The following is a 25,693-nucleotide window of genomic DNA, read 5'->3' as shown; positions in this document are numbered from 1 at the left end:
CAATTCCTGTTAAAACGGTGATTTTTTTCAATGTAAATTCATCCTTGTTGACATGGTTTTTTAAAATTTTACTATCAGCTTTATGATTAACAAGGAGATCAGTTTTTGAAACGATTAAGTCGAGAATTACATTATAAACCCATTTTTTTTAAGTTTTGATTGATTTAATGTTAATAGAGCTGAGTTTAGTTTATTATCACTGTAAGATATAATGGTTTATCTCAGTCGTTAACTGGTTTGTTTCAGGCAAATTTCGACTCTATCAATATGATTTCTAAAGCAATTTTCAGACAGGCAGGACAATTATAAGGTTATAGTTACACGTCAATTAAGATGGCAGATTCAGATTAAACTGAGGGTTAACACAGTTCTACAGAGTTAACTAAAATTAACTGATTAAACTGACTCTTAAACAAGACATAACATTCACAAGATTCAGTTTAGCTTATAATGGTAAATTCTGTTGTGGGAGTGATACAATGATATGGTTTTACTAAAATTTAAACGTTAATTTTAATCCATTTTCTTGGATTATTATATTACATTCAAATTTAAAATACTGTAAAACCAAGCCAAATCATTTCACCTTTGAAGAAAAAAACAAATTAAATGTCATTGTCAATTCAATTATTATTGAAATAGTTCAAAAGCCGGAAAATCCAACTGAAAAATTCAATTATAATTTGCGCAGTGATTTCACTTTGAAAAAATTTGAAACATTGTCGAATATTTATATATTCGACAATGTTTTTTATGTTATATAAATATATTAAAAATTTATCAAAATTACCAGGCCGTACGTAATTCGAGTAGTGTTGGTCAATACATTTTGATTTTAAAAGCTTTTGAGAATTTACTGACAAAGACCAACAAATAATATTATTTATTTTTTCTACTTGCGTGCGGTAAAGTGCACCTTTCCGCAGTCATTTGATTGAGGAAGTACTTTATCACACTTAGTGCGGTAAAGTAACAAATATCAAAAAGAGGCTTTCATTTTAGTAATTTTACTATACATTTTCTACTTAATGATACACATGCGGAAAAGTACCACTTTCCGCACTTGCTAGGTAAATACTATAATCTTTACAAAATCAAAACTTGTCTACGTGATCATCATAAAGGTAAAATAAATAAAAAAACCTGAACTCTAAAGGATTTATTAAATTTCTTCAAACTGAATTTAGTACTTTTGGGCCTTCATTTTTGCCGAGTGGCAGTCGCATAAATCAATGCAACTGACACTACATTCCAAGTTTTGGGAAAGTAATTTTAATTCGTAAAATTTATGTCGCACTTCTGACACACGCTCTTTATTGTTCGTCATAAATTTACGGATTGACAGTAAGCGATATCGGATTTTTGTGGATACCTTAAGTGAATAATTTCTGTTTACTGGATCATATTCCAAAACAATTATTACGGCAACTTGGTGGCAGTAAATATAGATCAAACGAAGTAAATCCCGCAATAAATATACTCGAGTTTTGATGGTATTTTTAGTTCTTAAAGTCATAGGAAATAAATTAGTGTTTTTAGGTGTGAAACTCGTTCAGCTCTTTTTAAGTCTAATTGGCCGGAAATGAAAGAGAAATATTTACTACTACACAGTTTGCAGACCTTTCCTGCAGTAACTAGGGAAAAGTCGTCTTTGGGGCATAAAATTACCGTTCAGTTTTAAAAGCACAAGTACAGAGAGCATTTTTAAGTTTTGACTACAGACAGGACGTGATTCTACCAAAATATCTAGAGAAAAAAGTTTTTTTTTTTTTCAGTACGTTTATGTTAAAACAAAGCATCCTGATTGGAATGGAATATGTCACTTTCAATATAACTTAATGTTACAAAATTTCTGATTTAAAAATTTAATTGTTTATTAACTAAATTTATTGACTTGTAATACCCAAAACAAGTCATTTTTAAGTTCAGAATTGTCATTATAAAACAAATTTAAAATTCTTCATGTGCTGATCTGTTAGATTAACAATGTAGGTATCTTTATTTAATTCTAACGGCCAGAGATATTTTCCTTAACACATTTTTAGTTTTGGCATATTTCATAAATGCTAAGTTATCACTTTTGTCAGAAAACGAACAAAATCACATGTCTGCATTGATATAGGTACACCATTTCTAACAGTAATTCAAAAAGAGTCCAGTGTAATTCAGAATAGCCAACTGTAATTCAGAAATTGTTAATTATTGCATTTCAGAAAGTATATCAAAAGTGTAATTCAGTTTGGTATAAGGGGGAAGCTCCTCAATTCTAAATACAGGGTGATGGTATATTAGAGGTATCTATGTAGAGAACTATTCAATATTTTTTTACTCAAAGTTTTTTTCCAAAATATTTTGGACTTAACGGTGTTGCCAGATCAGTCGGTCATTTTGGGTAAAAAAACCAAATCACTTTTCTACAGTACATATTGCCAAATTGACAATAATCTTAATTTAGTGCGAAATTCTTGCAATGTTGCCTAACGAGCCATATTTTCTACAGTGTTTGACAATTCTTTTAAAATTGTAACAAATTAATGCAATGTTGCCAAATGGATTATTTTACTTCACTCACATGACACTTTTCTTAAGAAAAACCGATAAAAATACACAAATGCTGCCACAGAAATTTTCACATCCCTCTCGGGACATCTTTTCCCCTACTACAATATGCACAACCACCCCCCCCCGAAAAAAATAAACAAACATGTAACGACACTTTTATAAAGCACGCCCCTGACAGCACACGGCATTCGTCCAGCAACTTTGACCTCCCCCTATTTTCGTGCCTTCTTTGTCTCTTTTACGGCACCGGATGCGTTTGTACAGCTCACGTGTACTGCAAAGCCGTCAACGATGTCGTTAAGTATGTGCCAGCTTAAGAATTTATAAACAGAAAGGTGCCGTGGGCCGTGAAATTTCACCGGGAATGAAAAGGGGGGAAAGCGTTCGGAAAAGGTGCGTTATGATTACGCTCCGAGTGTTTGCGGCGCCGAATCTTATTGCTCATGAATTTTTTCTTCTGGAAGAGTGATTCCAAATGTTGCTTTTTCCTCATGTTTATATTATGATTCTTTAAGCCTCTTTCGTGTTCAGTCAAGGAAAGTCAACGGTTTTAATACAAAAATGGGAAAGTTGCTTTTTTGCCCAAAAGATCTTGTCCACATTGTCAGTTTTGCATTCACTGGAATATAAAAAAGGACCTATTCTTGGTGTATGTTGACTATTATACAGGTGTGGCAAATCCCAAACCGACCATAGGAAAACCGTGTAACGGACAGAGAAACGTAGATAGGTGCATCCGCGGGACAAAGACAGAAAACGAAAAAAATATCAAGTTTTCAGAGCGCTGTTGCCAAACGCCAAATATCCAATACTGCATGCATTACTCCTAATTTATTTCCATTCATTTGGATAATCTGTATTCGGTCAGCAAGCTGTATTTAGTCCTTGGACCTCCCTATTGTAGTAATATTTCGTCTGTCATGTAGGTCACGTGACCGCCTAGCTAAATTATTCTCTTAAAACCACGTGATATCTGTCACGAATGTGAAAACTGTCAAACTGTGCTCAAAAATTGCAAAAATCAGAGTTTAGAAGTTTTCTAGCAGTATTTGATATAAAACGTATTTCTGAGATTTACGACAGTTATTTTAACAGTTGTCACGTGACCGCCTATCTAAATTATCATCTAAAACCACTCGATGTCTGTCAATAATGTCGAAACTATCATAATTTAACAAAAATTTTCAAGAATTAAAGTTTAACACAGTTTTTGAAACCGGACGTGTGTCTGAGGTTTATGACAGTTATTTTGACAATTGTCACGTAACCGTCTATCTAAATAATGTTATAAAATCACGTGACCACTGTCATTAACGTCAAACTGTGCTAAAAAGTTGCAAGAATCAGAGTTTGGAAAAGTTTTCTTACAGTATTTGATATAAAACGCGTTTCTGAGATTTACGACAGTTATCTTAACAGTTTTCGAAACAGGACGTGTGTCTGAGGTTTATGACAGTTATTTTGACAATTGTCACGTGACCGTCTAGCTAAATAAAGTTCTAAAATCACGTGACAACTGTCATTAACGTCAAAACTGTCAAACTGTGCTAAAAAGTTGCAAAAATCAGAGTTTAGAAAAGTTTTCTTACAGTATTTGATATAAAACGCGTTTCTGAGATTTACGACAGTTATTTTAACAGTTGTCACGTGACTGCCTAGCTAAATTATCCTCTAAAACCACTCGATGTCTGTCACTAATGTCGAAACTATCATAATTTAACTAAAATTTGCAAGAATTAAAGTTTAACACAGTTTTCGAAACAGGACGTGTGTCTGAGGTTTATGACAGTTATTTTGACAATTGTCATGTGACCGTCTAGCTAAATAGTGTTCTAAAAGCACGTGACAACTGTCACTAACGTCAAAATTGTCAAACTTTGCTCAAAAGTTGCAAAAATTGGTGTTTAGAAAAGTTTTCTTGCAGTATTTGATATAAAACGCGTTTCTGAGATTTAGGACAGTTATTTTAACAGTTGTCACGTGACTGCCTAGCTAAATTATCCTCTAAAACCACTCGATCTCTGCCACTAATGTCAAAACTATCATAATTTAACTAAAATTTGCAAGAATTAAAGTTTAACACAGTTTTCGAAACTGGACGAGTCTCTGAGGTTTATGACAATTGTCACGTGACCGTCTTGCTAAATAATGTTCTAAAATCACGTGACAACTGTCATTAACGTCAAAACTGCCAAACTGTGCTAAAAAGTTGCAAAAATCAGAGTTTAGAAAAGTTTTCTTACAGTATTTGATATAAAACGCGTTTCTGAGATTTACGACAGTTATTTTAACAGTTGTCACGTGACTGCCTAGCTAAATTATCTTCTAAAACCTCTCGATCTCTGTCATTAATGTCAAAAATATCATAATTTAACTTAAAAAGCACCCTGTATAATAAAGTAAAATAAAATCTGTTTTGATCTACCGTTATCTACCGTGTTTTGACTGATTATTCTACCGCCAATAAATATTTTGACTTGGCACTGAACAAGCAGATACACTAAACAAGCAGATTTATTTTGAGGTTAGTTTGTAATTGTATTTGACAGTTGAAGTTTGCCAAAATAGGGAGGTGTTGCAACGCAATAGCAGTTCGTGAGTTTGAATAGTAAATGAAAAACAATTATTATTAATTAAGTTTTAAAACAAATTACACAGAAACTGAACTAAATATGTTATAAAAGTAAATGTAAATATTTAGGAATGTTTTAATAACAATGTTATCTAAATACAAAATTATGGCTTGCTTCAAATTTTTCTTCGGTTTTCTGTCTTTGTCACGTGCATGCAATCAACTATGTGTCTCTGTCCATTACACGGTTTTCCTATGGTCGGTTTTGGATTTACCATACCTGTATAAGGATAACCTGTTAACACGTTTTACTAAGCGGTCATGATATACTTTTATATTGTTAAAAATTTCCCAAGAACCCAGAGGAAATCAAACTAAATATTCTTAAACGAACGAAGTGTTGAATTCTATCCGGCCTCTTTTTACCAAAAACGTAATTTTCCAATTGTGCAGAATATTCAATTATTTCATGCGAAGCAAATCGAACAATTGCACCACGCCTCTAATACAACAGTCTCTAGATCTCTATTATAGAAGAATTATTGTAACTCTAAAGAGAGCGACAAAGCTATTACATTTCTGCCTTTACAACGTTGACTATCATAACAAAAAGGCTTAGTACATAAAGAAAATCGTAAATTTTTACAGGTGTTCCTAAATCCCTATTAAGTTTCAAGAGAAAGTTGCTACAGCCACATTTCCCTTTTTACTTCGCGCTTTACGCGAATTTATCTCTGAAGTTACCCGTACGTGCTGAAAAGTCTTATTTACTACCTACTTGCGAGAAGCTTTTCTCCATTACTCTATGACTTTTCTACAAATACATTAAATTTATCACGTGTGTTTTTCGAGTGTGTGGTTTGAGCCAGGGCAACAAATTGCATTCCAGAGCCACGGAGAAAAAAAAATTGCCAAAATAGTTTGATACGATCAGGGCAAAACCGATCCGGGAATAACGGCACTCGGCTACGCAGCGGGGCCTTGGATTTTATGGTTCTTATTTATGTCCCATTTTCAGAAATACGAAGCTGATCCAAATAATAAATAGAGATCAAAAGGAAGTGCAGAATCCGGAAATAAATATCCGACTTTGGAACAGCCATATCCAGACGTCTGGCACACTGGAGATACGCAGATGGAAATATAAATATATCTATAGAATTAATAATTTATGGATTTGCGTTATGTTTCTCCAACACTTCAGGGGGAAATGAAGTAATTTACCAAAGTGAGGGAGAGATATTTGCGAATGTCATTTCGGGTGAACATTTCGAGCTGAATCGTTTTACAGATTGAAACTCGATAGTGTTTGTCCGATCTGAGAGTTGTTTATTCGGTCCTAAATACACAAGGGAGCGACAATTAAATGGATTGAAGTCAGGAGGTGATATTTAAAGGAGATATTTGATACTTGAAATATGAAAATATCATCCTTGGTACAAGTTTGGTTGTTTATAAGGTAGAATTTTGCACCAAACAAAGTCATAACTCAACCGAATTTAATTTTTAGTTATGAGTGCAATTGATGGTAGGCAATAATAAGCCTTATTAACACACAAGAGGTAAATTACTACTGTAAAATGAAGAAAGTACTGTAAAATGAAGGTAGGGTCAAAATGAGAGATCCTATCATGCAGATTTAGTGATGAATATCTCGAAAACTACTACATCAATTGCCCCTGCTGATTTTAAATAATTGCTAGTTGCAGCCTTGTACCATCTTGGTGCAACTAGCAATTATTTAAAATCACAACTGCTTTCTATGGAATGTCAACAATGTAGACATTTTGCACCGTTATTTTAGACCGAGTTTGGTTTTGGTGACAGAACGAGTGAAAAAAGTCATAGTCTGAACTACGATTAACTTAAGCTTGGCTTAAGTACGACGGTGACAATAACCCCTTAATGTATCAGAAACTAATGAACGAGTTAAGCCACCGCCCTCTGTACAAGAAAGCCAAGAAGGTGCATGCCAAAAATTCCAATATGGCCGAAATAGTGGTTGACAGTTTGCATTTGTTTGTATTGTGGAAATTGAGTTTTTCGATGATTAAATTAATTTTTAAGGTTTAAAGTCAAGACTTGGGATTACTTGCCAAGTAATTTTTGTTTGCTATTATATATTGTTGTTTATATGTTTATTGTTCTAGTGAAAGTGTAGCTTGTGTTCATTTTATTGTGTTATCACTATTGTTGTTGTTCCTTCATTGTTCTATAATTTGTTGTTGGTTTTTTAACTTAAATTCTATTGCCTCTACAATATGCCGTCCACTTGTTGTTTGCCAAATTGTAAAAGCAATTTGGTGAAAGGCCCAAAAGTGTCAGTCTTTTACTTTCCAAAAGACTCTGCTCCAACCCAACAGTGGTTGAAAGCTTTGAACTGGAATGATTTTACTCCAACACAATACTCAGTAATAAGTACAATATGCTTTCTCATTCAGTAAACATTGTCTCTTACATACATAGGTATGTGAGTTACATTTTGAGGCCGCCTGCATTTTGAGAGCAACAAAGGTTTACTCTGAAGAAACAGGACAGCTTTTAGAAGTTCCATTGGCACATTTACATTTTAAAAAGGTCTTGGTAATAATATAAAACCCATTTACCAGTTTTGCTTACATAGATTCAAGGATTTCCAAGTTTTCTTTGATTGAGCAGTTTTCACATTAGTTTGTTGTACTTTCCAGGACAAAGGGTTCTAACCAAACTTGCTTTGGCTGGACTTTATTGGGTATAAAAAGCCATATCTATACATATCTGGATCAGGAATGAAGCGTTCTTTGATTTTTCACTCACAACTTCTAATCAACTACACGAAAAAAATTAAAAAAACATATTTTCTACTGCATCTGCATAGATTTGTGTACAAAACGAAAACCGCTAACGTCGCCATTAAAAGTGACATTCTAGGCTTTCTTGTACAGAGGGCGGTGGTTAAGCTGAATTTTTTCGACAGCTACCAACCTGACCAAAGATAATAACTGTACTAAATTTGACAATTGACACTTTAGTACAACTGTTTTCAAATCTCTTTCAGTTTAAATGTGCGATATCCCAAGAACAACAGGGCGGATCGAGCTGAATTTTTTTTTCTGTTATAAATTCTTCTAAATGTCCAGTCTTTTTCCGAAAAGACTAAATTATTCACAGCTTATATTACTGAAAACCAAATCGAGCCCGAAAATAATCTAAGCTGACGCTTATTCGAGTCATAATAAATTCCGAGCGAATTTCTGTACAAGATAGTGCGGTTTAAACCGAGGTGCAATTAAACATCTGCGACTGTATGACTCAATGGAATAAAGAACCCCATTTATAAATAAAATGGCCCCGCTAAACTCGGGATAAGTCTATATTTATATCCCTTATATACCGCAGAAGGCACTCGGCTTAATTCATAGGTGAAACACACCATTTGCTCCAGATGGCGTTTACAACTTGAGTTTAATACGATTAAAGAAAAAGGCTGGCAAATTTTGCATTAAACCAGCAAAAAAAAGTAGTAAAAGAAAACGAAATGTAAGAGGAAAGACAGTAAAATGTGGGAACTCACCAGGTGACAGGATAATTCCCAAGTTTTCTCCAGCACGTTTTCTGATTTGCACGGTTGTAGTAAAGGGACCATGCCTGTTTTCCTGGCAAGTACTCGATGGCTTTCCAGAGTCTTCGGAAAAGGTTGGCGACATCGATTTCAGCTCTGCAACGAAAAGAACAAAAATGTTGTAAAGTTCCAATTAAGTTGTGGTTTGGTAATTTTTCGTTTTTTTATTACGAGCCGCAAAAGGCAGAGTAAAAACATGGAAATTATTTGGAAATTAACAGAGCTGAAGTAAGTAGATGACTAATACAAGGTGAGCCAAATTAGTGATGCATATCTGGGAATTGTGTGAATCTTTAAAAATACGTTAGAAGGTGCATACTTTGACAGTTGTGACGTATAGAACAGTCACGTGATCTTAAGTTAAACTTCAGTAAACAGCTGTACTGTAAAACTATCACCGTCTTCTTCTTAGAGCTCTAAATATGACATTCATAAACCTAGAGTTGTTAAAAGATCTATTTTATACTAACTCGTTTTGCTGTGCGCATTTTGGAATGTGTGGTCACATGACCCTAAACTGCAACTTCACTAAACCACTGTCAAAATCAACCTTTTTTTGCATTGTTAAACTTGACTAGGTCCATAAACTTATAGAGCACAGTTTAATGGGTAAAAGTTTTAGAGAATTTTATGGTAAACTCATACCCAGTTTCCAAACTGGATTATCTTTCCCCGTTTTCTAACAAAATGAGAAAATGTGCAACACTGCATTTTAAAGTTTGCTTTTTTGTTTCTAAACCATGACTTTTTTACGCAGAATTCGATGATTTTTCAGAAAATGTGGTATTCATTTGTTTTCGAGTTATGTATAATAACTACTTACTACAAGATTAAATAGAATTACTTCAAAAAACCCTTCTAAATTGTAAAATTCGGAAACGGGAAAAGAAAATCCAACTTGAAAACCGGGTATGAGTTTCCAAAAATAAAACTCTACTCTAAAGATAAACAAAATCTCCATAATCACCAATTTGGCTCACCCTTTGTATACTTTAACTAAGAAATAGTAATAATATACATACTTTCAAGTAATCAGTACTTGTAACACTTGCAGCACAAGTAATAAAAATTATACTTTAAAAAGTAATTCAACATCAGATTGAAAAACTAATTTGAAACAGGTTTGCACTATATTTTCTAGTTTTGATGCCAGAATTGGCAACATTGTGCTAAATTGCTTAAAAATTTGCGACGTTGCAATTTTAAGTTCAGTGAGTGATTTCCACTATTTATTTTCAGTTTTGTTCCCATAGTTCGCAACGTTACCATTTTTAGCCTGATTTTGACAGAACTTACTTCAAAAATCGAAAAAAAGTTAGTTTTACTCATTTTCTGGTTTTACGAGCAAAATTGAATTATAGGTTATGAGATATTTACAGTTAAAATTGTCTTTATTTTCCACAAGAAAATGCACTGCCAGTCTTACATTCAAAGCCATAAATCTCCATAATTTTTAATGGGACACCCTGTATATTTTAAAAATATTTGATACTGTTTGTTAAGATTTACTTAATCTACTATGTGCTGAAGTAAAGCCACAAATCTTCAGTATTTCAAATGGGACACCCTGTATATTTTAGCGTCATTCGATTCTACTTGCCAACGCCTGCATAATGACTTACTGTATGTGCAAAACTAAAACTGTACAGTTTCTGAGATATGTAGGTACATTCGTTGCATAAGTTGTTCTTACTTTGAATAGATAGTTTACTGTAAATGCTGTCATGGTTTTCATAGAAACAAATTTCCATTAATGTAACACGACTACCCTGTAAATTTTAGAGTAATTTGATTCTGCTAATCTACTATATGCTGTACTAAAAGTGTACTGTTTCTCAAACATCTACTGTCAAAGTTGTCCTTATTCTCTACAGAAAAATGCACTGTAAGTGTAATTACTTTTAAAACCACAAATCTCAATTATTTTAAATAGGATACAGTGTATATTATTATTATATTGTATTTTTTAGTTCGATTTTGTTTGTCAAGGGCTCCATCAGAACAGAAGTTTGGTTACTAACCGGTTTGGGACACTCTGTATATTTGTCAAAAGCAGAACTGTTCAGTTAATTTAAATCTGCTAATAATAGTCACTTTAACGCAAAGTTTAGCAAATAGTATGTTTCCTCATTTGAAAAATAATAATAAAATTTATTCCTAAAAGAACTTTAGTAAGTTACTTAAAAAGTTACTTCAAGTAAATTTTTGTATTAAATTTGTATACTTACTAATCTAGTATTATTTACTGTCTTGTGTATATTATCTGGTGGCCCATTATCAACTCAAGCTGAACCAAATAATTCCGAAAAGATAATTACTTATTTTCCCCTGGAAGTTATTAAATCACGTTGCCGACAGAAGTTGTAAATTAGAGTTTGCAGTTCGCATCAATGCCGCAATAGACTGGGATCTGAAGTTATTCCAACTTCGGTGATATTTGGGAATTAATACTGAAAGTTTGTTTTCCTTATTGTTTGTTCAACTGAGTCACGATTAATTAAAATTCTCAATAGCACGTACGCTTATTTGTTCTCACCGCTCTAATTCAACTGCAAATTAAATAGAATTTTCCGTCGTTTTTCAAATTGTAATAATAATTCGCGAATTAAACCTGGCAGCTTTTAATGCGCTTCTAAATTGGATTATAAACCTCGTTTACTTATTTAGAACTGGATAAAGCAATGAAAATCGAGCAAGTAGTGCACAAGTGCATAACTTTGGGTAACTTTGCTTCGGGATTGTTAATGATGTTTAGTTGTTTTCGCTTAGTATTGCACTTAGTGCTAAATTGCGGATCGTGTTTCCTTTAAAGCGTACGCTTTAGGGTAACAAAGTTGGTAATTAACAAATTAAATAAAACACGTATTTTGTTGGTTAATGGCAATAACATCCAGAATATTTAGAAAACCCTTCATTTTCTTATACTTGTTTGAGCCTCAACCGAATTTAAAACTAAGTTTTTCATAAGGAATTTTTGGATTGAAGGGAAAAACCACATACGAAACCTAATTAAGAAATGTTTTTGCTTACTCAGCTAAATTTCCAGTTAAAATGTAAATATTTCTCTAATGGCCTAAAGTGGATTATTTTTTTTCCATATCTCGGAAACGGGAAGCCCTCATATGTATATAAAACATTGCATATAACTTTTCAAGCCTCCCGGGATATAAGCCTGGATTAAATAATGATATATGAAAATTTAATTCGGTGTTGGAGGCACACTTAACGCCACGTAAATTGCGGATTAGCTAAGCGGAAGTCTGAGATTGAATTTTACCCTCCGGTTTCCTGGTAAATTAATTTTTGTTAAATTAATTCACATTTTTTTCGGTAGATCGATGTTTACCCTCTTTCTCCTCCATTTGCGTAATCACTCAAAATTCTCGTTTTTTGGTAATCCTGATAAAGTTGTATGCATTATCTATGCCAAGCTCATTTTGATTTAGTTTCTAACTGCTTTATATTAATACAGTTTCAGCAAAATTGTCTAAAAACCGAACTAATCCGAACTAGGCTAGCGGGCTAACGAATAAAGTTCGGTTCGGTCAACTTTCAAAAGTCGAAAATTGCCCACTCAAAACTCCTGCTTTTCTATCCCAAACTTTCTGCAATTGCGGTTTAGTGGAGTTGTTCGGTTATTATTTCAAATTTTAAAAGCTTCCATTAATCCATTACATCCCACTAGTCGGTCATGCAAAATTCAATGTAATGGATGGGTTTTACCACGTTATGTCATACCGTTACGTATGCCGAATATGTTTTTATTCTAGTTTGTCTAGAGTTCAGAGGACTCTAGTATTTTGTAAGTGATTTGCAATGTATTTTGAAAGTTCTTTGAAGGTTTTCGAGATTCTCAGAAACCTCTAACAACTTATGAACTTAGAAAAATGATTCCATGATACTCTATGACATTTCTGAGTATCTTGAACAAATATCAAAAGATTTTTAAAGGTTTTAAGGGTTTTAGGGGCTTCTGACATTTCTAAAGAGTTTCTAGAATCTGACACTAACCATAAACTATTGAAGAGGTATAAAGATAATTAGAAGCTTTTTTTTAAAACAATTCTAGAAGCATTTGGCAGTCGTAATAGATTATTGAAGAGGTCTTTAAACTATTTGAAAGTCTCTGGCAACGGCAACACCTTTTGTGATTTTTTTTTACTTTGATTATCTGGATTCTTAGAAAATTTTAAAATTGGTGTAAAAGTACTTAAAGTATTTATAATAGTTTTTTGAGTGGTTTACAAATTATTTAGAAGCTTCTGGCAAGTCTAAAGTGTTTTTAAAGGTATCTTCTTGGCAATATTCAAACGATTCTAGAAGCATTTGGTTCTTATAACAGATTAAGATAAAGGTTTACAAGATATTTAGAAGCTTCTAACAATACTAAATGTTTATTTGAAGGTTTTCAAAATTTTTCTTGCAACTTTACATTGACTCTACGTGGAGGCTCTATGTAAGTCTAGAGATATCTGGCAAAGTATCATAAAATTCTTAAAAATTTGAGGATTTTTAGAGACTTTTGACATTTCTAAAGTGTTTCCAGAAGTAACTGACACTTATAATAAACTATTAAAGAGGTTTACAGGATAATTACCTACGTTGGCAATTGGCAAACGATTCTAGAAGCATTTGGCACTTATAACAGATTATTGGACAGGTTTATAAGATAATCTGAAGCTTTTGGCAACTCTAAATGTTTTGTTAAAGGTTTTCCTAGATTTTTAGAGACCTCTTGCTAGAATCAAACGATTCTAAGGTTTGGAGAGTTTTAGAGGGTTCTAGCATTTCTAGAGTGTTTCTAGAAGTGTTCGGAAATTATTAAAAAGTTTAGAGGATAATTACTTACGTTTTTGACAATTAACAAAAAATTTGGCACCTATAATAGATTATTGGAAAGGTTTATAAGATATTCAGTTGCTTTTCGCAACTCAAAATGTTCAGTGTTGAAGGTTTTCCTAGATTTTTAGAGACCTCTGGCAAAATTTCAAAAGATTCTTGAAGGTTTGAAGAGTTTTATGGGATCTGGCAGTTTTAAAATTGTTCTAAAAACATCTATAGCATATTTTATAATAGTTTCTTGAGTGATTTACAAAATCTCACGTTTCTAAACATAAATGGCTCTTATAAAATACTATTGAAGAGTTTTACTTACAGGAATTTTCTGGTAACTATATAATCATCATCCTATTTTGTTTTTGGGTTATTAAACATAGCAATATAAATATCCACCACTCGAAAATTAGCAATCGTATAATAAAATAACACAATATTGGACATAGAATTATGATAATAATAATTTGGTGCAAGCTGTGGGCAAATCAATTTGATATTAATTTATTAAAAGTGTGTGCTGGTAAAATTATACGGGAACGGCCGGTTGCAAAGCAAATTATATCGATGGAATTGTGTTTTGTTGTTTAATATTAAATATCTACGTGGTTTACTCTCAGTTTAACCGCTTTTTATAACAAAATATTTTTCTCTATAAATTACTATAAATTTGATAATTATTGGATTACAAAATTGCTGTTTCTGTTCGAGTAGTTCCAACCAACATTAATTTTCCTCATTTGTCCACTTGGAGGAACAATTTCAACGCACATAAATCTTCCTAACACTGTTAACGTTATTCCATTACAATAAAAGGTTCCTAATTCACTTTATTATTCTATAGAAAGAAAAAAATACACATGCCGAATTGAAATCCTATAAATTCCCCCAGTTTATCTGGATGTGATGAGACCACTCAAATGTGGAATTTCTTCTAAAGCCATCATAAAGAATCTGCCGGAAGTTATGATGGGGAAAATTTACTCGCGTCCCACAAAGCCCCTCCTTGATGATCCCGGACTTAAAGGATATAGTAAAAATGTTTAAACATGAAGATGTGATAAATATAATTTAAGGTCGTATAACGTACAAACCCATGCAAATTTGAACCTAATAAAGGATGGACTACGAAATTGGTCTAAAGAGAATAAAAGTTGGAAGGGACTGTATATGATATTAAGGAAACAAATTTTGATAGTCTGGACTATTTTACAACCACTATATAGTAAATTATTCAGCAAGATTTTTAAGATAGCCATTATTTCCCCCGTGGGTAAAATGACCAAAATAAAACGAGGATTATGCTATACTTTATCCACGACCACTGTCCACTGTGCTCCCATGAAATCACCAAAATATCTAAATTGTTGATTTTTCCTACATTTTTACGAGTTGGACACTCTTAAAGTGGAAACTGTCCTTTATAGATATCGATTTCAATACATTCTGTTTTTATTAAATAATTCATTTGACATTTTTATTACATTTGAAGAAAAAAAACTATAAAGCTGCAAAACATACTGAAAATATTAAAATGAGTACAAAAGTTAAATTAAATGAATTTTTTAGCTTCATGAGCGGGATTTTTGTCATTTAGTCATTTTTTGTCAGTCATGAACATGGTAACTGTGAAAATCAGTCCCATAAAGCTATAAACATACAAAACTTATTGAAAAATTGAAAATTGCTAATAAATTAAATCAAATGGTTTTCATGGTTTGATAAGCGACATTTGTGGCGTTTGGATGTTGGTTTCAGTCATAATTGGGTCTGTCATAAAATACGTTTGGTTTTTGATTTTGGAGTCTGTCAAAAATATATCAACTGTCAAAATCAGTTTTGTATTCATAAATCTACAAAACATATTAAAAACTAAAATACAAAATATAGTTTTTTGATCCAGATTTTGATAGTTTTGATAGCACGTAGTTCGGTCTGTCAAATTTTGTCTGTTTTGATCTGTCCTGGGTGCGTATTCTTGAAACGAGGGAAGGAATTATCAAGAGAAAGACGTGTAGAATGTGACAGGAACCCGCCATTGTCAGCTTCTTCTGTCACATTCTATCAACACTTCTCTTGAGAATTCCGTTCGCTGCTTTCAAGAATAGACCCCCAGGACTGCTAACTGTACAAATTAGCTTCATATAGCTACAAAAATCAAGTAACATATAATTTGTTGTTGTTTTATAAGCCAAATTTTGACAGTTGTGACGTTTGACTATTGGTTTTCGGTTAGGTTAGGTTAGTCCAATAAAGCTATAACAAAATTTTCACAGTTGTGACGATTAAGCAGGTTTCAGTTGAAATCAAGCTGCTTGAAAATCAATTCAAGCTTTGAATTCCTAATTATAAATGTGTGATCAGCCAACAGGCAGTATGAAGTAACATTTAGTCGACAGTAGACAGTGACATCACTAAATCTTTGAATTTATTGACCAATCTTGATGCAATATCTTTATTGTATGGTATGCAGTATTAATAACCAATAGGATTTATATAGATCAGTCAGTCATTTTTCGAAAATATTATTCAAAAAGTTTACTACGTAGGAGAGCATTCAGAAAATTATCTAATTAACAGATTCTTAAAAATTAAGGAGGAAAAGAGAATTCGATCATTATCCATTAATTATTGCTACAAGATCATTGGTTTGTTTTTATTTTTTTTTCTCTTAAAATACGCTTCTGCTATAAATCAAATTTTGCACTGTAATCAATAATAAATACAGACAATAAAGCAACAGGCCTGATAAGGGACAACGTTAATCTGACAACAGACAAAAAAGGGAAAAGTAGACTGTTTGTAATGGCTATTTTAATTGAGATGGGGAGGTAACGATCCGTTATTAACACTATTATAGTTCACCCCAAATTTATAGGTATCGATAGTTCAAAGCTTTATCTAACGGAAATTAAACTTCAACACCTTTGCCAGTAAAAAATTGATATGCATGCCCGGACAAAAAACAATTTTCTCCATTTCTTGGTGTCTGATCGTGGCGGTAACAATATGTCTTCGAGTGTACACAGAAGAATTTAATAGCTTTTAAGTTGCTTCTCACCTGTCACGTGACGTGAAATATTCAAGCCAGTTTCCTTATGATCCTCCTACTGCCGCAAATAAAACGCATTAAGTGCCATTCCCGACATGACTGATACGCTTAAACTATTTTTGCTGTAATATTTTATCGTCGTACGTTTTGATCCCGTTTCGGGACACACCTTTGAAGCAAACGACTTTTTTGATATCATAAACAAACAAAACTTTTAATAGAATATTTTCAATTTATCCCAAGAGACAAGACTAAAAGATTTAACCACAACATTGCCAAACCAAAATATAGGATGGTAAAACTAACCAAATAACACACAAGATCCAATAGAGATGTCCATCGGATGTCCTGCTATGAATGTCCGTGTTTTTAGGAGTTTTTGGTTTCTCATTCACTCTACCAAATTTTGTAGTGTTATTTTCAGGTTTTTGGACAGGAAATTTAATGACAATTCCAAAAATGTACTTAAAACAGTCATTTTTTCACTCCAAGTGGGTTTTACAGAAGATTTTGTCTTTGACTGTTCTTTCAAACTGTGTTTCTGGCAAATCCAAACTTTGACACTGCTTTTCCTATTGACTGAATACTTTTTTATATTTTTTTAACACACGAACTGTCAAAATTAGAACCAAAGAATAGCTATTTAACAAGAAGGGACAGCCGGTTTACTTTTGGTAGGAAACATGTTGCTGATTGTCTCTTATATTCTTTCATTTTAAAATAAAAATTGCATCCAATTTCAAAGTCAAATATAAACTAATTTCTTATTATTATTGTTTACTTCTTTTGAGTCAAAGTGTTTTAAGTTCGCCTCTTAAACATTAGAAAATATCAATCCTTATTAACTATTATTAAATTTAAAATGATGTTTTGAAACAAATATTTGATGTTTCTGAGATATGGCAACGTTCTTCAACAACCTGAATGATCAACCAATGAAACTTCTGATATTCAACGATCAAAGCCGATATCAGTCGATTTAACTTTTGGTAATTCGCTTTCTCTTCTTGTTAAATAGATATTCTTTGATTAGAACAGTAAAACTTGGTCACATGACTGATTTCTCTTTAAAATAACATATTGATAAAATCCATTGGACGTCCCTAAACGGACGTGGCATTGGAATAGTTCATTGGACGTCTTTGTGTTACTTGGATAATACTAAAGTGGCTAATTTGCGTATCATAAAAATAATGATATTGGGTAACATGTGGTATCTAATATCAGAACAATTTTTCAGAAGAAGGTCTGTCTAATTACTTTAAAAATACTGTGGTCACAACAGAACCATATGTTTTTGGATAAAGTTAATTTTGAAAACAAGTAAAGTTTAATTTATCATGACGAATTTTGGTCTTTTATTTCCATAATAGCTAAAAACGCTACTTTTCGGAAAAAAAGTGAAAATTTTCCAGTCCAGAACACTTACATTCTTGTTTTTGCGTCAACCACTGGCAGCCTGGAAGTGCTTGATTGATGCGAACAAGGGCAAAAAAGTCTCGCTATCAGTTTGCCGGGACAGGATAACACCAATTGAGAACAGTGCCGTACCTAACCTACAAAATAACTTTGTAAAAGAACTAAAATGAATAATTGTCGCAATTTGTTCTGACCTAATAATCGCATCATGTTTGCCAACGGGTCGTAATTTACACAACCGGATACATAAAGACGATGACGCTGGGAGCGAAAAAAGCGAAATTTCCCCTCATCAGTAAATCACAATACTATGCAAATTTAAATGGCATTTTCGAGCAGACTTTTTCCACTTTTACGGGTAAATTTTAGCCGGCGAGGGTGCGATATGAAAACCTTTTGTTGTTGTCGTAAAACCCGGTCGACTTTATTGAAGTTATGTGGAGAAAATGCGCACATATTGAGGACCACCCACATCTAAAAAGGTCCTAGAAAATCACTCATTACTTACACTTGCTCTTTATGGCTTTAATTTCTCGTTCTGTATATAAAATTCCATTTTTTGTGTTGATTGTAATTGGGGTAGTTAGTCGCTTTTGAAGTTTATTTGACCGATAATGGACTGGTGTTAACTAACACGGTATTTCAATGTTTTAAATTTCTACTGCCCCGGAATTCAAAATTGTGTACGAATTTGCAGGGAAATTGTTTCAAAAACTCTAACAGGAATTCCATCATATTTCGAACTACATTTAAAAAAGGTCATGGCAATAGTTAGTGCAGACCTCAAAGGAAATTATGCAGATTGGTAGTAACGCAACGGTTCTCTGGTTTTCTAACAGCGTTTTTGGACATTTTTATGATTATAACAAGCATAAAGTATAAAAATGATTGGTATAACTCATGAAGTATAAGAGAAAATTAAAATCAATTTGAATTTACGATCAGGATCGTTTATCCAGTCCATTTAAGTCCAAAACAAAGCACCATAACAACAAATTTTTAAAGAAATCTCTATCTACCTGGAAATGCGTCTCCTCTTAAGCCGAGGGCTGCAAAAGTCCTAAATTAGCCTTTTGCAGCCGTTTCCGTTAATTCGGGCACTAAATTTGCCTTAATCCGACAGAGACGATTGTCAACAAAACTAGTATAAATAACCTCTTTAGTCCGTTTCCGCTATACACCTGCCCCTCCGAGTCAGGAAAAGTGTAAAGGGTAAACGTATCCCAAAACGAGGGGCGGCAAACCTTTTCGGGCGCCTTCAGCCCTAAAAAGGGATACGTGGGAAGTTGATAACTTCATATTCGGTCAAGCCTTTAATTTAATCGTTTTGTCCGTTTTCGGTTTCCGAGTTACCTTTATTTCAGCTAACTGCTTATTTGTTTTAATTCTTCTTACCAATGTATTTCTGGTATAAGATGCAAAATGTTACAATTGAAACCAAACTTGAACGAAGAGATTATTAAAAAAGTAGTAATCATGGAGAGTTACTTTCCTGACTTTGTTGGGGCTTGAACTTATCCACGCATTCCATGATACCGCAAAATTCTCCACTTCTGCAAACCGCAGAGAAAGAAGACGATATGCCTTATTTTCCAAAAACTTACTAACTTAATCATTTTTGTCAATTCTGTCTTTATTCTTGCAAAAGTCTTCTTGGTTCAGCTATACTATACTTTGGTCATTCTATAGCTAACACATCTTTCCATTTTTCACTCTATTTTTCGACTCAATCGTTTTGGTTGATTTTTCTAAAACTGTCCACTAATAAGGCACTTGTTTTGTCAAGGTAAATTCCCATACTCTTTCAACCATTACACGCAAGATTTATAATCGTGGTGTCCAGGCTAGATCTTATTGATTTTCCTGTCATAGCAGTTCTACAGTGCATAACTAATTGGTTTTGGAACCTCTGTTTTCCTTGGAAAGTCATTCTCTCAAAAACATTTTTCTTCATGCATTTCCCATAAATACTCAACATGTCTTTCTTATACAATTTTCACACATATCTAACACATTCATTCCGTATTTTGTCATCCTTACACGCTTTGTTTTTCTTCAAATTTCCAGTCATTCCTTCCACTTTCTCTTCACTGAACGTTACATTGTCTTTTTCTTTGTATCTGTCAAATTCCTGTCGTCATTCATCAGACTTTCTATCCTATTCGTCTTCCTCATTACTTTCTCCTATTCCTAATCATCTTGATCTTTCACTTAACTACGATCTTTCACACTCTGTCTTAGGAGTTTTAGATACAGTCTTTGTTAATTCCTTCTATTAAAATTATACTCTTATTAATCCTTTAAATGTCACATATTTATGTTCACTTAGTCTTATCTACTTGCCATTCTAAAACTTCAACTCTGTTGAGTCATGTTACATCCATCTAACTTTCCTATTCACTCATACATTACAAACTCTCCATTAACTCTTTTCTTCTCGCTTGCCCAAATATTCTCCTCTCCTTTCATTCAATTTCACCACCACATTTTCTACTATATTCTTTCTTCTCCACAAGTTTTTGGACAATACTCTTGAATCAATCTCTTCTAACATTGTTTTCCTTTCCAGAATTCTCCATTTTCTTCATACAACCCTCTTAATATTTCCTCGTCCGATCTTTTTTTTTTCTTCGCTTTTTACCTAAAATTTTCTCAGAAGTTTTTCTTCTCTTTTGTCCTACGTTAATTAAAACACACATAATTTTTAAATTTGGAATAATTAGTTAGTGGCCTTAGTGGCTTCTACCCAAAATTTGTTGGAATTCCTCCTCCAAATAGCGAATTTAAACAAATCAGAAATTCAAACTTTTTTTCAAAAATTCAGTTTAAAGTTTTAAATTTAGGGCATTTATTAAGGCAGTAGCTTCTAGCCAAAATGTTTGAAAATTCTCCTCTTTAAAATAACGGAGTTACAGAGCAAAATCCATATGGGAACTTACATGAGTTGAAAGCACATTAATCAGAAATTCAAAAATGTAGTTTAAATTTGAGAATTTTTAAATTTAGGACACTTAGTCTGTTGTCTTAGTAGGTTCTACACTAAAATTTTGAAAATTCTCCTTCTTAAATTAACGGAGTTACAGAGCAAAATCCATATGGGAACTTACATGAGTTGAAAGCACATTAATCAGAAATTCAAAAATTTAGTTTAATTTTGAAAGTTTTTAAATTTAGGGCACTTAGTCTGTTGCCTTAGTAGCTTCTACACTAAAATTTTCAAAATTCTCCTCCTTAAACCAACGGAGTTACAGAGCAAAATCCATATGGGAACTTACATGAGTTGAAAGCACATTAATCAGAAATTCAAAAATTTAGTTTAATTTTGAGAATTTTTAAATTTGGGGCACTAAGTCTGTTGCCTTAGTAGCTTCTACACTAAAATTTGCAACTTCCATGTAGATGATTTTTGTAATATTTTAACAATATCAGCAAGACATCTAAAGACATGATTTACACTAGAGGAAGTGAGTTTTTCACTTTGATTCGTTCGAATACGAATCCCCAGGTTTAGTATTTAACTAAACTACAAAGCTTTAGACTTGTCAGTTATGTTCTTTGAAGCTGGTTCAAAAACATCCAGGCACCAGGTTCGTTCGTGAGGAAATTAACAGATTAATTGCCAAATCGCGTTATTTCATGTCGTACAAAGCCTGTCCGGGCCCAAAAATTGACGCCCACATGTAAAAAGGAAAAAAAAAATATCCGCAATTTCGCCGAACGCCAATTATCTTGCCGCTCCCGACAAACGTACTTAATAAATCATTCGTGTTTTTTCGCCCCCAAATTCCTGTCAATTTAACGAAATTATCATCGAAAATTCCAGCGACAGACAGGCCTAATTATGGGGAATAATTAAAACTTCCTCCAAGTTGTTTACGAACGTCAACGACAAATCTTATTGTTAATTGTGCCCTAAAGGCCAAACGTATTTTTTGAATCGGGGAACAACAAAACGTATTATTTTGCTTTCTGCGCTAATTTATCCCGTAATAGCGCACATCGAATGTTTGTGCAGTCAAGAAGAGTAATTAAGGTTTCGTACTTAATCATCACATACCCTCTTTGTCTTGTCTGGACGTTTGAAATATGTGCCCAAGAAAAACATTTCGTCCGTAGTTTTTGACAGATGGAGGCGAAAATGTTGCGTTCCTTTAGGCTAGACATGAATCTAAATAAGGTTGGTCGAGGTTATTTCAAGACAAAACTAAAATAGTGTTTTTGATTTATTTGAGAAATCAGAGAAAAAGATTTATTTAGAGTTCAATTAGTATTTCAGAAACACGCTTAAAACCATATATTTTTTTTTTAAATGACAATTTATACAGGGTTGTTTAAAATCAAGTTTCCTGTAATAATTTTTTATTTTAATTTTTTAATTCCTACAGTTTTGAAAGAGATTATATATAAGTTACACAATTTTTTTTAAATATATAAATTGTTTGCGTAACTAAAAATGTATTTGTTTCTATGGACCATATAGGCTTGGTACTATTTTGAGTTCTTATGGTGAAACCCACAAAGACAGCTGCTTACTTCAAGCAAATTTCAACCACAGTGACACTCGTCATGTGATTTGGGTTGACAGGTGGTCATTGGGGCTGTCATGGTCACGTGATTCAACTTAAAATATATCAGTAGAAAATTAAAAAAAAATTGGAATTTGAATTTTCCATGTTGGCAATTTTCACTGTTTATTTTGACAGTCTCTGGTTCTCGTTTTCGACCAGAAAATATGACAGCATGGTATTTTCTTGTTATTTTTTGTTTCTGACTCTTTTTTATCTATCCAACTCTCTCTTTTGTTTAGTCCTTTTCCTAGAAACTAGTAGGAAACTAATAAGAAAGAGACAGCGAAAGCAAAAACAAGAGAAGCAAACTTCAGACAAGTCAGAGAGAGACAGAAAGTGCAACTGCTGTCAAAGTGGAAACTGTCTAATTCAGATTTTACTGCAAATCTATATTGATTATGACACTACTAAGTTACTTGACATTTTTACTATATACAATATACAGGGTGGTCAAATGTGGATTTTAACTTGATATTTTGTATCACCACGTAACTGTCAAAATATCCCAGTTAGGGACTGTCAAATTGGAAGTTGCCAATTTCGATCAAACCTATATTTATTAGCAAAATAACTTAGTTATTTGGCATTTTTACCACTTTTTAAGGTGGTTAAAGTGGATTTCAAGGGCTTGAAACTACCATACTCACCCTGAAAATTACAAAATCTAAGTCTAAATAAACAGCTCACAAAAATAATGCAGAAAGAAAAATGTTTGGTTATTTTCAACACATTATATTTACGAAAAATCTTAAGCCGAATGTAATAAACAAAAATCAGGCCCGTAAATTGATTTTTCAGATTTTTTAGTGAAGAAAAATACTTAACTTAATAACCGTTCGTTATTGTGTCATATAATGGTTTTTGTTCATATCTAGGGAAAAATAAAATTAAAAAAAAAACAATTTATGGAGTAGATTTCGACATTTACTCAAAATATGTTGCTTTAAGCTGTAACAAAGTACAAATGACAGTTTTTTCAATAAAATATGAAACTATCGGTCGAAAACACACATTTCCACTTGTTGCTTTACGATAATGACTTGGAAACTTAGGAAAACTTCAAGCAAAATGAAACTCGTAATTTAAAACTTAATACCGGAGGACTGTTTACAAAATTTAGTTGAAGCGCTTGCTTCGAATACTGTTTATCCAACTGCTTGTAAAAACTGAATGCATTTTAGTTTGAAAGTAATTTTTCAGTGAAAATGTTCTTGGGTAAACCTCTTTGCAGATTATGAGACCAAAAAGGGGATTAAATTAATTATTTTATGTTAAAGGTAATTTGGACCGTTTATTTTCCTGGACCGGAAGGGGAGGATTTTGGCGGCGATTATTTTATTTCGAGGGTAGGCGGCTACATTTCTGGATGATAAATTTAAATTGGGCCTCTCTGCGGCCAAAATTGGTTAAGCACCTAAAATGTTTTTTTTTTTCTGAGTTGAAAAAGGGGTGCGATTACCGTAAAACCGGTGTAAGATTTTTTTTTAAGTTTAAATTAGTTTTACAAGTTCAATCTTAAGAAAGAACATTAGTTTTTCAGAAGTTTGATCATGAAATACCAACAGAAATCTCTGCTTTTTTATTTAATTACATTATCCGTCCACAAGGATCTACTACAAATAAAAATCTATTTTATTTAATAGTGCACATCAGCCAGCTCAAAACTGTTTTTTTCTAAACCAATCACAAACTACCCACTGTGCTGAAGAATAAAACTATAACAAAACTGTCCAGGGAACTATAAAATTGAATTACCTGCTTAAAACACTTTTGCTTTTCAAGTGAATCTTTTATAGCTTTATGGACAGTATTTGAGTGCTAATGTCACGAATTTATTCTGAAAATGAATTGGATAGTGGTCACCTGACTGTCGCGGTAAATGGTAATCTAGGGTCATGTGATAACTGTTAAAATTTACTCTGAAAATTTCAAATAATATTTTGCAATTTGTGGTGTTGGTGAGACCTGGAGTATTTTATCACTTTACTCATAGTAATTATTTTGTCACGTGACCACTTTAGTAAATAGTGCACTAGTATCACGTGACATTGCCTAAAACATTTCATGGAACGTTTAGTCAGTTAACTCACAGCCACTTTTTGGTATAAGAACCAACAAAGATCACACTGTGTTGAATTCACTATTACCAGGACTATTTAATGCATTATTATATTTTATATTATCGTGCAAGAAAGTTCACTTTTTTAATGATTTTTAGTGCTATATTTCCTGTGCTTTTGTCCATGAAAAAAAGATGTACTTTTTGCACTTGTTGCATAAATAACTATTATTTACTTAATTTTGGAAAACAAGGCCATTTGCGTAACTTTTGTTGTTCTATAAAAGTTGGCACCAGGTCTGCAATTTAGAAATAGTTGTGGGGTGTATGCAAATTTCTACAATTTCAAATGGAACACGCTGTATATTTTTCCATATTTAGATTCCTCATAAAATTTTACATACGGTTCAATTTTTTGAAATATGTTATGTCACCTTATTTACCAAAATGTTCAAATTAGAGGAAACACACGTTCAGATAAGTGCAGAGGCCATTAATTATATCATACAAGGTGTTTTCTATTAATTGGAACTTTTTCGTTTTTTAAATTACTCACCCTATTGTAACTGAGTATTGTCCTGTCAATCCTGTTACATTTTAGTTCTTAATATTTCGTGTTCTGCAGCAAATCACCATGTATAATATAACGTTAGTATGTAATACCTGAAGTTTTTCATTTGAATAGTGTTAATCAGAGTCTGAAAATGCTGAAAATGCAACGTTTTATTTAAAAATACACAATACTTTGCATTATACTGAATTTGGTTCTAATTTACTAGATTATTTTAGTTCTTTTGTCAGACAATGCTAAAGTAATTTTAAATGGATCCAAGTAAAAACTTTTTAAGAATGTCCATAGAATAATTTCCGCTTTTAAAGTCACTTTTTTTCCATTTATCCACACTAAACTTCTTTCTTTCCAAAGTTTTCAAGAATACCAGATCTAATGCTCTCTGCAGATAGGAAATAGTTTGAATTTCCTCTTATTGTTAACAGTTATATTTTTAATCAATTTTTGTCTTGATTA

The 25,693-nt window shown here is 32.7% G+C and overlaps 1 protein-coding gene and 1 long non-coding RNA gene across 6 annotated transcripts in view; one reads left to right on the top strand and one right to left on the bottom strand.

Annotated features, from left to right (window-relative positions):
- The window catches only part of Grip (Glutamate receptor interacting protein), a 121,662-nt gene that overhangs the window by 68,282 nt on the left and 27,687 nt on the right, over nt 1-25,693 (bottom strand). For 4 of the 5 annotated variants that reach the window (XM_081984990.1, XM_081984989.1, XM_081984995.1 and 1 more), the window contains one exon: nt 8,688-8,831. In XM_081984990.1, the coding sequence (XP_081841116.1) occupies nt 8,688-8,831 (144 nt within the window). Of the gene's footprint in view, nt 1-8,687; nt 8,832-16,629; nt 16,754-25,693 lie in introns of those variants that run through there. The other variant, XM_081984993.1, reaches the window with a different exon arrangement.
- Nucleotides 7,062-7,874, top strand: LOC145732941 (uncharacterized). Its single transcript, XR_014179085.1, has 2 exons — nt 7,062-7,452; nt 7,775-7,874. It is a non-coding gene; the product is annotated as an uncharacterized LOC145732941 (long non-coding RNA).

This window comes from Ips typographus, linkage group LG8 (assembly GCF_016097725.1).
Source record: "Ips typographus isolate SLU linkage group LG8, UJ_Ityp_2.0, whole genome shotgun sequence".
Classification (NCBI taxonomy): Eukaryota; Metazoa; Arthropoda; class Insecta; order Coleoptera; family Curculionidae; genus Ips; species Ips typographus.
This window is presented reverse-complemented; position numbering and strand designations above follow the sequence as displayed.